We start from the raw sequence: 13,209 nt of genomic DNA on the forward strand, positions 1-13,209 counted from the left end.
GCCAAGAGAAGAAGCCTGAGTCTGGCTGGGAGAACTGACAGGGGCCTGGGAGCTCGTCACTGTGGGAGCCTTGTGTGCTGGACTTGTGGCCATGTGGGAAGAAATAGGGTGTGGCTAGGTCTTTGGGCAGTCACTGTGGGCATCACCACATGCTTGGGGCTCCCTGATCCCAGGTGAGGGTCACTGCTGCAGGATCTGTGCTTATACTGAGGACTGCATGGATCCTTTATATGGTTCTTGTGGCAATGGGGATAAATATTGTATCCATGGGGGCTAGCGTCCAGGCATTAGTCTCCATTAAGGAGAGGAGGTGAATATGAGACTACACCAGCAGAGCTGAACAAATCTCTCCTCTGATTAAAAAAAAAAAAAAAGATTTCCTGTGCCCAACTTCTTGTTGCCTGGGACATTCCCCTCACCCTGGAGCACTGAATAGAACTCGCTGACCACACCCAGCACACACCTCTGGATATTCACTGAAAGAGCAGATATGCCACTAAGCCAGAGAGACAGGGTCCAAAAATAAAAGCCATCACAATGAAAAAAAAAAAAAACACAAATTCCTGATAATAAACAGAGCAATTCAAGATATAAGAATAAAGAAGAAAAAATGATACCCCAAAAGAACACAACAGTTCAGTACTGGAATGTGAAGATGAACTGATGAAATGCCAGAAACAGAATTCAAAACATTTTTGATCATAGGATTACTTAGAAGTAATCAGAAGCAAATTCATGAACTAAAGAAATCCTTACATAACATGAATGAAAATATTTCCCACGAAATTGAGATTTTAAAGTGAAATCAAAACTAAATGTTGGCAGTGAAGAATTCAATAGAACAAATAAAAAATACAGTGGAAAGCCTTAAGAACATATTTAGTGAGGCAAAAGACAGAATAGCCAAGTTAGAAGACAAATCCCTGAAAATTTTACAATCAGACCAAAAAAAAAAAAGAGAGATATAGGATACTATTAAACAACCCAACAAATGGGTCTTAGGAGTTCCTGAAGGTTTGGAAAAAGAAAATGGATTAGAAGGCCTTTTTATTGAAATAAAGAAAACTTCCCTAATTTGGAGAAAGGGGTGTCCAAGTACAGGAAGCACATGGAACTCCTAATAGACATGACCAGAAAAGATCTTCACAACAACACATTGTAGTCCACCTCTCCACAGTAAAGCATAAAGAAAAAATTCTAAAATACATGTACTCCACTAAGCCACAGAGACATGGCATTATGGGAAAAAGTCATCATTATTTATCAATAGTCACCTTGAATGCAAATGGCCTCAAATCTCCAGTTAAAAGATATAGACTGCCTGAATGGATTAAAAAATAAAACCTATGTATTTTCTGCCCACTAGAAACATATCTCACCAACAAAGATTAATGCAGACTGAAAGTGAAAGGATGGAAAAGGATATTCAGTGCTAACAGAAACCAAAAAAAGTTGGTATAGCCATCCTAATATCAAGCAAAATAGACTTTAACACAAAAAACTGTTAAAAGAGGCAAAGAAGAGCACTATGTAATGATTAAGGGGTCAATTCAACAGGAAGATGTAACTATTATAAACATATATATAGCTAAGTACAGGGTATCTGGCTATTTAAAATAAATATTAATGGATCTAAAAGGAGATATAGACTCCCATTCAATAGTAGTGGACAGCAATGGACAGATCAACCAGACAAAATATCAGCAAGGAAACATTAGAGTTAATTGACACTATAGAACAAATGGACCTAGCTATATTACAGAACTTTTCACACCACTGACCCAACTACCAAAAAAAAAAAAATGAGAATAACCAAATCATTAAAATTCAAGATGAAAAAGGAAAGGTAACAACAGATACCACAGCAAAAAAAAAAAAAAAATCAAATTACTACAAAGAACTGTATGGCAACAAACCAGGAAACCTAGAAGAAATGGATAGATTCCTGGAAACTTAGAACCTGCCTAAATTGAGCCATGAAGACATAGAAAACCTGAACAGACCAATAACCAAGATGGAAATTGAATCAGTAATACAGACCCTCCAAGCAAAGTAACATCCAGGACCAGATGGCTTCACTGCTGAATTCTACCATACATTTAAAAAAGAACTACAATTCTTCTAAAGCTATTAAAAACAACTGAAAAGGAGGGACTCTTCTGAATTGCCTTCTGTGAAGCCAGCATCACTTTAATTCCTAAGGTGATGATAATGATACAAAAAATGATACAACAGAGAAAGAGAGCTACAGAACAATTTACCTGATGAACATATATGCAAAAAATCCTCAAAAAAATACTAGTCAGTCAAATCCAAAAGCACATCAGATCATTTACCCAGACCAATTAGGATTTATCCCAGGTATGCAGAGATGGTTCAGCATTCACAAGTCGACCAGTGTCATACATCACATTAACAAATTGAGGAATAAAAGTCATACGATTATCTCAATAGATGCAGAGATAGCATTTGATAAAATACAATGCCCTCTCATGATGAAAACTTTAAGCAAATTGGGTATAGAAGGAACATTCCTCAACACTAGCAAGGCAATTTATGACAAACCCATGGCCAGCGTCCTACTGAATGGGGAGAGGTTGGAAGCATTCCCACTGAGATCCAGAACAAACAGGGATGCCCAATATTGCTATGTCAATATGTTAATATATGTTAATATAGCATCACTATGCTATTCAGTATAGTCCTGGAAGTTTTAGCCAGAGCCATTAGGCAACAAAAAGAAATCAAAGGGATACAAATTGGGAAGGAGGAAGTCAAACTATCTCTATTTGCAGATGACATGATTCTATATATAGGGTATCCAAAAGATTCCACTAAGAGTCTATTGGAATTCATAGAAGAGTTTGGTAAAGTGGCAGGATATAAAATCAACACAAAAAAAATCTATAGCCTTTGCATACACAGACAATGCCATGTCTGCGAAAGAACTTCTAGGATCAATCCCATTCACAGTAGCTACCAACAACAACAACAAAAAAACTTGAAATAAATTTAACTAAGGATGTCAAAGATCTCTACAATGAGAATTACAAAACATTAAAGAAAGAAATAGAAGATGACACCAAAAAATGGAAAAATCTCCCATGATCGTGGATTGGAAGACTTAATACCATCAAAATACCCATACTACTGAAAGCAGTTCACAGATTCAATATGATACCAATGAAAATACCAATGACATTCTTCTCAAATATAAAACAATGATGCTGAAATTCATATGGAAACATAGGAAACCCTGAATAGCTAAAGCAATCTTACACAGCAAAACAAAGCAGGAGGGATCACAATAGCAGGTTTCAGGCTGGCGCCACGGCTCATTTGGCTAATCCTCTGCCTGCAGCACCGGAACCCCAGGTTCTAGTCCCAGATGGGGCTCTGGATTCTGTCCCGGTTGCTCTTCCAGTCCAGCTCTCTGCTGTGGCCTGGGAAGGCAGTGGAGGATGGCCCAAGTGCTTGGGCCCTGCACCTGCATGGAGGAAGCACCTGGCTCCTGGCTTCAGATTTGTGCACTGCACCGGCCGTGGCAGCCATATGGGGGCATGAACTAAGGGAAAAGGAAGACCTTTGTCTCTGTCTCTCTCTCTCTCTCTCTCACTGTCTAACTCTGCCTATCAAAAAAAAAAAAAAAAAAAAAAAAAAGGAAAGAAAGAAAAACAATACCAGGTTTCAAGTCATACTATGGGGCAGTTAAAATCAAAACAGCCTGGTTCTGGCATAAAATCAAACTTGTAGATCAGTGAAACTGATTAAAGCCTCCAGAAATCAACCCACACATCTCCAACCAACTTATCTTTGGCAAAGGTGCTAAAATCAATCCCTGAGCAAGGACAGTCTCTTAAACAAATCTCACTGGGAAAACTAGATCACTTGCTTTTAGCAAGACCCCTACCTTAGACCTTATACAAAAATCCACTCAAATTGGATTAAAGACCTGAATCTACAATCTGATACCATCAAATTATTAGAGAACGTTGGGGAAACCCTGCAAGACATTGACATAGACAGTTCTTATTTTAAAAAAGAAAAAAAAAAAAAGGCACAGGCAGTGAAAGCCAAAATTGACACATGGGATTACATCAAACTGAGAAGCTTATGCACTACAATAAATAAATAAATCCTCAGCAAAGTGAAGAGAAAACTGACAGAATGGAAGAAGTTAATTGCAAACTATGCTACTGGTAAAGGATTAATAACCAGAATATGCACAAAGACCAAGAAACTCAACAACAAAACAGCACAGTTAAGAAATGGGCAAAGGACTTGAACAGGCATTTTTCAGAAGAGTAAATCTAGGTGGCCAACAGACACATGAAAAAATGCTCAGGATCACTAGCCACCAGAGAAATGCAAATCAAAACCACAATAAGGTTTCACCTCAGCCATGTTAGAATGGCTTTCATGCAGAAATCAACAAATAACAAATGTTGGCAAGGATGTTTGGGAAAAAGTTTCCCTAATCTGCTGTTGGGGGGGAATGTAAACTGGTACAACCACTGTGGAAGACAGTATGGAGATACCTCAGAAGTCAAAATAGAGACCTTCCATATGACTCAGCCATCCCATTCCTGGGCATTTACCCAACTGAAATGAAAGAGTTATCTGTACCCCCCATGTTTATTGCACTTCAGGTCATAATAGCTGAGATATGGAATCAAACCAAAGGCCCATCACTTAAGATTGGATAAAGAAATTATGGGGGCCAGTGCTGTGGCATAGCAGGTTAAGCTGCTGTCTGCAATGTCGGCATCCCATATGGGTGCCGGTTCGAGACCTGGCTGCTCCACTTCTGATCCAGCTCTCTGCTATGGCCTGGGAAAGCAACAGAAGATGGTCCAAATCCTTGGGCCCCTGCACCCGTGTGGGAGACCCGGAAGAAACTCCTGGTTCCTGGCTTCGGATCAACACAGCTTCGGCCGGCCGTTGCAGCCAACTGGGGAATGAACCAGCGGATGGAAGACTCTCTCTCTCTCTCTCTCTCTCTCTGCGCCTCTGCCTCTGCCTCTCTCTCTCTCTCTGCCTCTCCTCTCTCTGTGTAATTGTGACTTTCAAATAAAATAAGTCTTTTAACTCTACCATTTGGGGCAAGTCAGCTTGAGCATGTCCCAAATTGTACATCTCTTCCCTCTCTTATCCCCACTCTTATGTTTAACAGGGATCACATTTCAGTTAAATTTCAACACTTAAGAATAACTGTGTATTAATTACAGAATTAAACCAGTCATATTAAGTAGAGCAGACAAAAAAAAACTACTAAGAGGGATAATGTATTAAGTTGTTCATTAACAGTCAGGGCTATGCTGATCAAGTCACCATTTCTCATAGTGTCGATTTCACTTCAACAGGTTTCCTTTTTGGTTTTCAGTCAGTTGTCACCATACCAGGGGACTCCAATTTAATCCCATCAAGGTGGCATGTACCAATGCCACCTAACTAGTCCAAGTGATCAATTTCAGTTCACAATTGATCAAAATGAAAGGACTAAGAGTCAAAGGGAGCACATAAACAAGTCTAGTACCTTCTAATACTAACCGATAGAATAAATAAAGGGGAGAGTGATCCAACATGGGAAGCGAGATACTCAGCAGACTCATAGAATGGCGGATGTCCTAAACAGCACTCTGGCCTCAGAATCAGCCCTAAAGGCATTCCGATCTGGCTGAAAAGCCCATGAGAGTATTTCAGGCATGGAAAGCCAAGACACTCTGGCAAAAAAAAAAAAAAAAAAAAACCTAAATGAAAGATCTCAGTGAGATCCCAGTGGAAAGAACAGGTCTTCAAAGAAGGAGGTACCTTTCTCTGAAGGGAGGAGAGAACCTCCACTTTGACTATGACCTTGTCTAAACAAGATAAGAGTCGGAGAACTCAGAGGGCTTCCATAGCCCTGGAAACTCATGACTGTAGCATAGGGAGATTACTGATGCCATAGATAGGAGTGTCAATTTGTAAAGTCAACAACAGGAGTCACTGTGCACTTACTCCTCATGTGGGATCTCTGTCCTTAATGTGCTGTACATTGAGGCTTAATGCTATAACGAGTACTCAAACAGTATATTTCACTTTGTGTTTCTATGGGGGTGCAAACTGTTGAAATCTTTACTTAATGTATACTAAACTGATCTTCTGTTAAAAAAAAAAAAAGAAAAAGAAATTATCAATTTCCAACTTGACTCTCACTGGGATTAAACATGACAATAGGTCTGATCTGATTTCATCATCATCTAAAAAAAATCATCTATTAATTTTCACTTTATGTTTCTGTGTGGGAGCAAACTGTTGAAATCCTTACTTAATGTATACTAAGCTGATCTTCTGTATATTAAGATAATCGAAAATGAATCTTGATGTGAATGGAAGGGGAGAGGGAGTGGGAGAGGGGAGGGTTGTGGGTGGGAGGGACGGTATGGGGGGGAAGCCATTGTAATCCATAAGTCATACTTTGGAAATTTATATTCATTAAATAAAAGTTTTAAAAAAATAAGTCTTTTAAAAAATTATGGGATATGTACTCCATGGAATACTACACAGCAGTAAAAGAAAATGAAATCCTGTTATTTGCAACCAAATGGATGAAACTGGAAGATATCATACTTAGTGAAATAAATCAGTCCCAAAAGAGCAAATACCATATGTTCTCTCTGATCTGTAATACTAATAGGACACCTAAAAGGTAATCTATAAAAGTGAAATTGACACTTGGAGATACAACGATTTTGAACAGCCCCTGTCTCAGCTGTTGAGGAGCAGGGTTTTTTTTTATATACAATTGTTAGACTCTTTATGTAGTATAAACATATGTGTATAAAGTTAATTGAAAATAGATATTAGTAAAATATAAGGATGAGAACAGGATTGGGAGGAGGAAGGTGGGAGGGTAGGTACGGTGATAAGAATCACTGTGTTCTTAAAGTTGTATTTATGAAATGCATGAAGTTTGTATTCCTTAAATAAAAGGTTTCTGGGGCAAAATACTTATGAAAACAATTTAAAAATAATTTTTTTGGTACAAAAGAAGTCTTCCCCCAAATCTGGTTCCACTCTTTATGGAGCACTTTTTGCCACCTAGCTGACAAGCCAAAATCTTGAAAGTCGTTTTCAGTGCAAGTTTTCTTACCTTCCACACTGAGTTCAATACCACATTCTGTTGATTCTACCTGCAGAGGTATCCCTCCTCTGGGCTTTGCTCTCTACTTTGCGTTCCCACATGCCAGCCCACAGTTTAGGCACAGAGGCCCCTTTGGCCCACCACAAAGTCCTCCCTGAATTCATTTAAAGTTACAGAAGAGATCTTGCTTTAAAATCCCTCCCTAAATCTCATTGTTCTTAGGATAAGATTTAGAAATTCTCATTGGGCTTAAGTGCTGCAACATCAGGCCTGCAGTCCTGGCCCACACCACTTTCCTCCCTCTGGCTGGAGTCCAGTAACAGTAGCATTCCTTACATTCCGAGATTTGCTGAGTGTTCAGGGTTTCTGCACAAGTTGTACCTTTTGAAGACCCCCTTCACCAAGTAAGCTCCCACTCACCCCCTCCCAACTCAAACCTCATTTCCTCCCATAGGCTCTATGCAGCCCCTAGACTGAATTAGACCCCACTTCCCCTCTTCCTGCACATGTTCTGTGCGTCTCCTTTATAGAAACTGGTAGTTGGTTTGATTTAGTTTGTCGGCTCTGTATCTGGCTCCCCCATTGTTCTTTTAGATCCACGAGGGTAGGAATCATTGTGGGTTTTCTTCTCACTGCCAGCCTCAGGCTGGACATGTGGTGGAAAGTCTGTAAATATTTGCAGAATGAGTAAAATAAATAGAAAATAAAAGCTAAAAACACACTGAAATACTGTGTTAAGGGATGTGCTGAAAACTTAAGGCTATAACTTGATAATATGGACATAAGTTTCTTAGTAGTTCATGACTAAACCAGATGTGCTGCTTTTCTGATATGTCCAATGTAAGTAGCATTACTAGAAAAGATAGCGGGCAACAGGAAAAACAAAAAATAATGTATTGATGACCACGGTTTGGTTCTGTTCCAGAGGCTGGGGCTCTGTGATGAGCTTACTTTCCCGTGGGGGCAGGTCGTACACAAGAACACAGGCAGTCTCAGATCTTGAAAGATGTGGTAGACTAAGGAGAACAGTAACAGCACAGAGAGGGTGGCTACAGGAGACTGATTTGAGTACATGCCATTGGAGCAGACACTGGGATGACAAGGAGTCGCCATCACTTGCGACCTGTGGGAAGAGCCTTCCAGGCCTAGGAGCAGCAAATGCAAAACACTGAGGCAGGCATCAGCCAGGCATGTCCAGGAAGCAGGGCTGGCCTGGGAGCACTGGACAAAGAGTGCAAACCTCTGGAGTCAGAGCTCTGACCCCTTCCCTTCCTTATTAGCCATTTATCCCAGAATGGAGACCATGCTGATGTCTGTTTCATAGGGCTTTTGTTTTGCTGAATAAAATTATGCACACAAATAGTAACAGTGATAGACATCATTGGTAACTTAAACAGAATCCATAGCTACCCTGTAGGATTCATGAGAAGGAAAAACTGGCAAACTGGATATAACTTACACTAATGGATAGTGTTTATATGATTATTAGCTTATTTTCTTTTAGGAGGCCAGTGCCTTATCTATTAGGCTACCGGGGCTTCTTAACTTTTTTTCTTTTAAAACAATGTGCTGTGTTGCAGTTTATAAATGTTAATTAATTTCCATTAATTTCTTACAAAAGGTTAAAAAGCTGAAGAGAGAACTCTCACAGATGAAGCAAGAGCTGCTCTATAAAGAACAAGGCTTTGAAACGTTACAACAGTGAGTATAAAATCCTGAAATTGACTTTAGCATGAGTCAGAGTTCCCTAATACAAAGAAAATAGAGGTTCTCAATGAAACAGTGAAAAACTCAAAACTACATCAGAAGTTAAAGAAAAAAAATCCACCACTACAAAAAGCTATACACTTTGAAAATGTTTGAAGTATTTATTAATCATTGGAGATCCAAAGAAAACAAAGTGAAATCCTGACTTGGCCCCCTGGAGGACGTGGAGTGGAGCTGGAGAGCTAGCCTGGGAGGTGCCTGTTCACATTCTGTCCTGGAGATTGCACCCGGTGGGCTGCACTCGACCCCGGGGAGCCCGCAGCGGCCGAGCCCTTGGGTGGAGGCATCTGTCTGCCTATGTGCTCCCTGAGGCGCTGTCCGCTGATCTCAGGGGAGCAAGAACAAGGCAGGTGTCAGCAAAGGAGTGTGAGTGTGCTCCTCGCTTCCTGGCTCCCTTCTCTCCTGGCCAGGTCGCTGCTGAAGTCTGAGGGGCCACTAGCATAGCCTCGGGCTGGGTCTGCGTGAAATGGAGACAGCAGAGGCCAATGGATTGGGAAAGCTGTGCCCCGTTCCTAGCCCCTGAAAACCCCTGCTCTGCCTGCTAGCCAAATGGTGAGAGGCACAGGTACACTACCCAGGCCCCCACGCCCACCTCACAGCGCCTCTCGTGGAGGGGACGAATCCTGTGGTCTTCACCACTCAATCACTCCAGGAAGGCACGCGGCTGCTCTGGCGCTGAAGTGCGGGATTGCCAGGGCTTTCCCCGGTGGGTTTTGTGTTCATGCACTTTCATATTCTTCCCGGCCGCACCTCAGAAATGCCAAGCTGCGCTCAGGAGCCACGTCCCTGTGAAGCACCCAGCTCCGTTCCCTCTCCCTGTGAAGTCCTGCTCTGCTTTCTGCTCTTAGAATATGTGGGACAACCCCAGGCAGCAGGCTCCACCTCATGAAAGACCTTACGTGTCCGTGGCTGGGCCTGCACAGGCTGCTTGCTCTGTGTGTTTAGATGCCATGCTGTGCCCTGGGACACCCCGTCAGGCCCCTGGCCTTGAGTTTCAGACACTTGCTTTGATACTTTAGCCTTCCCTTTCTGCTTGCTCTCCTGTGCAATTGTGACCCCGTTGTTCTTTCAGGTCTTCCTCTCCTGGTGGTTCTCAAACCTGGACATCACATTAGAATAATCTGGGGGAGTCCTTAAAAAACAAACACAACTGCCTCTGCTCTCCACCCAGGTCTCTTTTATGAGCTCGCAGGTGGTTCTCAAGTGTCCCCAGGAGCTATGCTGGCCCCAGAGCTCTGCTAATGGCCCAGCACACCCGGAGTGACATAGATGTGCTGTTTAGTAATTGGGTGTCAACAATAAGCAGGCCTTTGTGGTGGGGCGTAGGTTAAGAAAACAGACTTTGAAGACGTCCACAAAATGTTCAGCCATACGTTAAACGTTTTCAAGGCACATGAAATTATAACACATGTCACCACCCAGGATTAAAGGTTAGCCAAACTTGCTGTTTTTGTTACACTGATGTAACAATGCCTTATTGTTTTAAAGCAGTTGCAATTTTTATAGGAATCTAAGGCATGTTTAAGAATCTGTCAATAACATTCCACAAGGAAACAATAGACATTTGTTGTATAAATTGGGGCGTTCTCTTCCAATGATTCTAATCCCTTGCATCAAGAACAGAAAGATACGAGATCTACATGAAGACCTCCCTGTTGATCATAATTGTAGACAAAATAAACCTGTTTTCATCCAAGTGTTGACCATTCTACTACCAAAACATGAAATGCTAACTGATTGAACCGGAGAGCAGACTTCTTAACAAACCACATTCCATGTGCTATAAAGGGACTTTTCATTTGTGGCTATGAGAGATGATACATTTCCGGAGAAGATTTAAATAGAATCTCATCTCAGGCTTTTTTAACTTTTCACTTTTTCACAATAGAATGAAATATTTTTGTAGAATTATAATGTAGTTTAAATTTGGGCTTTCATTTTACATAGTTTATGTTTGGCGAACAAATACAGTTTTGTTCTCTATGTTATTCATTTCAGTTTGTAATCCCAAATTTAACCTTGGCGTATGCAGTAGTGTAGCTTCTGTGTAGGGGGGTACTGGGAAGATGCACATTGCCATTTTGCCAACTCCAGTGTTTGCTCAAAATTGGAAAATGGGAAGTGGTGAAACTCTTAGCAAGCCAAGAGCATATATAGATTCTCTTAAGGTTTGGCTCTGGGGGTACACATTTCCCAGTGAAGGAACGCAAAATGAAAATCTCTTCCTCTTTTAGAAAAGACCTAGATATACAGTATATGCTAGAGAACACAAACAAGCCAAAAAGTATTTTAAAAATGTTTAGGGCAGAGAAGGTACAGTTAAAGTAAGAACCGAAAGTTCAGTGTTGGATTTTAAACAGCAGCAAGTGATGCCCATATTTTATTTTAGGGTCATTTGGGGTCAAAAGAGAGAAAAGGTAGGAAATGAAAAGTGGAGGAGAAAAAGGAGAAAGTTAGAAATAAAGGTAAGGCGCCGCGGTTCAATAGGCCAATCCTCCACCTTGCGGCGCCGGCACACTGGGTTCTAGTCCCGGTCAGGGCGCCAGATTCTGTCCCGGTTGCCCTTCTTCCAGGCCAGCTCTCTGCTGTGGCCAGGGAGTGCAGTGGAGGATGGCCCAAGTGCTTGGGCTCTGCACTCGCATGGGAGACCAGGAGAAGCACCTGGCTCCTGGCTTCGGATAAGCATGGTGCGCCGGCCGCAGCGTGGCGGCCATTGGAGGGTGAACCAATGGCAAAAGGAGACCTTTCTCTCTGTCTCTCTCTCTCACTGTCTACTCTACCTGTCAAAAAAAAAAAAGAAATGTAAAAAGATGTACTTACAGATATATTTATAGAGGCCCAATGGAGGCAAGAGGCAGGGAAGGAACAACCAAGAGGGTTCAGCACTATGAGTGCTGAACGGAGATAGCTTATTCTTCATTCTATAGAAAAGTGGATAGCCAACAAATTGTCATCTGAACCTCAAATTAGTAGCCATGAACTAGTCTTGCTTTTATTTTTAGATGCTAAAATTTATTTCAGATAGCTTACTTTTATTTTCAAATGATAAAGTTTATTTCTAAGTTAAAGGTTTGTTTTACATTAAATTCTGAAGATACATGAACAGGAAGAAAGTTACTTTAGAAATTCACTTTGGCAGTTATTGATATCTGTATTATTGGCTTTTTCATGAAGTCTCCCATTTTTCTTGTTTTTAACTTAAAAATGCTGCTTATGAAAATGCCTACATCCTATATTTCAGAACAGTAATTGTTTTACTTAATAAGCTTTTGCCACAACCAAGTTGGTAGATGTAGTACTGAGGGGAGCCAAAAATTTCATTGATAAATCCCTACCCAAATACATGGAATTAACCAATATTTAAAACACTTCACTGTCTCATTAAATATTTCAAATGTAATAGTCGTTAAGAGCCCCAAGCCTGAGTCTATCATCTTAGGATACTGTTTAACCTTTTTAGGGCCTGCATTTGAAAAAACTTCCTGGCTTTAGTTTCATTTAGAAAAAATACAACCAGGGGATCTCCAGAGTCCCTTTCCACCCCAAACACATTCTGTGTAAGAGTGTGTGTGAGATTTAAAAATCCTGTGACTTCCTGGATTTTATTAGCAGATAACCTGATCAACAAATTTATTTTCTTAGATTCTTTTAAGGTTTTAATTGCTTGTTCAGCAGGAAAAAAAATGATTACTAAATTAGTATTTGGAGAAATATTAGTGCATGATCTACAAACTGCACTTACTTGAGGATGTTTGTTTGGAAGACTTATTAGACTGATTTTTCCTTTTCAGATTACAGCTTTCACACTGAAATAAATATTAATTAAACGTTTAAGCCCTATAAGCTCTGAGTCCATTCTCTGGTTCATTAGGTGCCATTTGTCTGGCATGTCATTGGTTAAAACCAAGAATCAGCCTGAGAACATGTGACATTGTTGGCTGGAGGCAGAGGCACAGCCCTGTGCACCACAAGTAGAGTCCAGTTGTGGTCATCGTGACTCCTGGACAGCACATAGGTGGCTGGGGAGAGCCCCGACAGTGATGGTGACACAAATGTTAAATTTTCTTAAAATGAATTGGCTGTTTTGCTGGGCTACACAAAATCCATCTCATAGGTTGATGCTGTGAGCTCTGAGGGCATTGGGTAAACATTCAGTGTGAATTAATGAGTGAATACATCAGCACTTTTGCCTTTGCCCTAAATTTGAATGTGTTAGCAAGGCAAGCAATTGTATCTTGACTCATGAATTTAATAAAAATGGAATACTTTATATGCCAGTCCACATATTGTAGAATACACTAATACAAATAATGATTCAT

The 13,209-nt window shown here is 40.7% G+C and overlaps 1 protein-coding gene across 4 annotated transcripts in view; it reads left to right on the forward strand.

Annotated features, from left to right (window-relative positions):
- The window catches only part of WWC2 (WW and C2 domain containing 2), a 262,176-nt gene that overhangs the window by 170,768 nt on the left and 78,199 nt on the right, over positions 1-13,209 (forward strand). For all 4 annotated transcript variants that reach the window (XM_008250200.5, XM_089325521.1, XM_089325520.1 and 1 more), the window contains one exon: positions 8,745-8,824. In XM_008250200.5, coding sequence (XP_008248422.2) covers positions 8,745-8,824 — 80 coding nt within the window. The remainder of the gene's footprint in view (positions 1-8,744; positions 8,825-13,209) is intronic.

Source organism: Oryctolagus cuniculus, chromosome 2 (assembly GCF_051225735.1).
Source record: "Oryctolagus cuniculus isolate XC-2025 breed Fujian yellow rabbit chromosome 2, ASM5122573v1, whole genome shotgun sequence".
Classification (NCBI taxonomy): Eukaryota; Metazoa; Chordata; class Mammalia; order Lagomorpha; family Leporidae; genus Oryctolagus; species Oryctolagus cuniculus.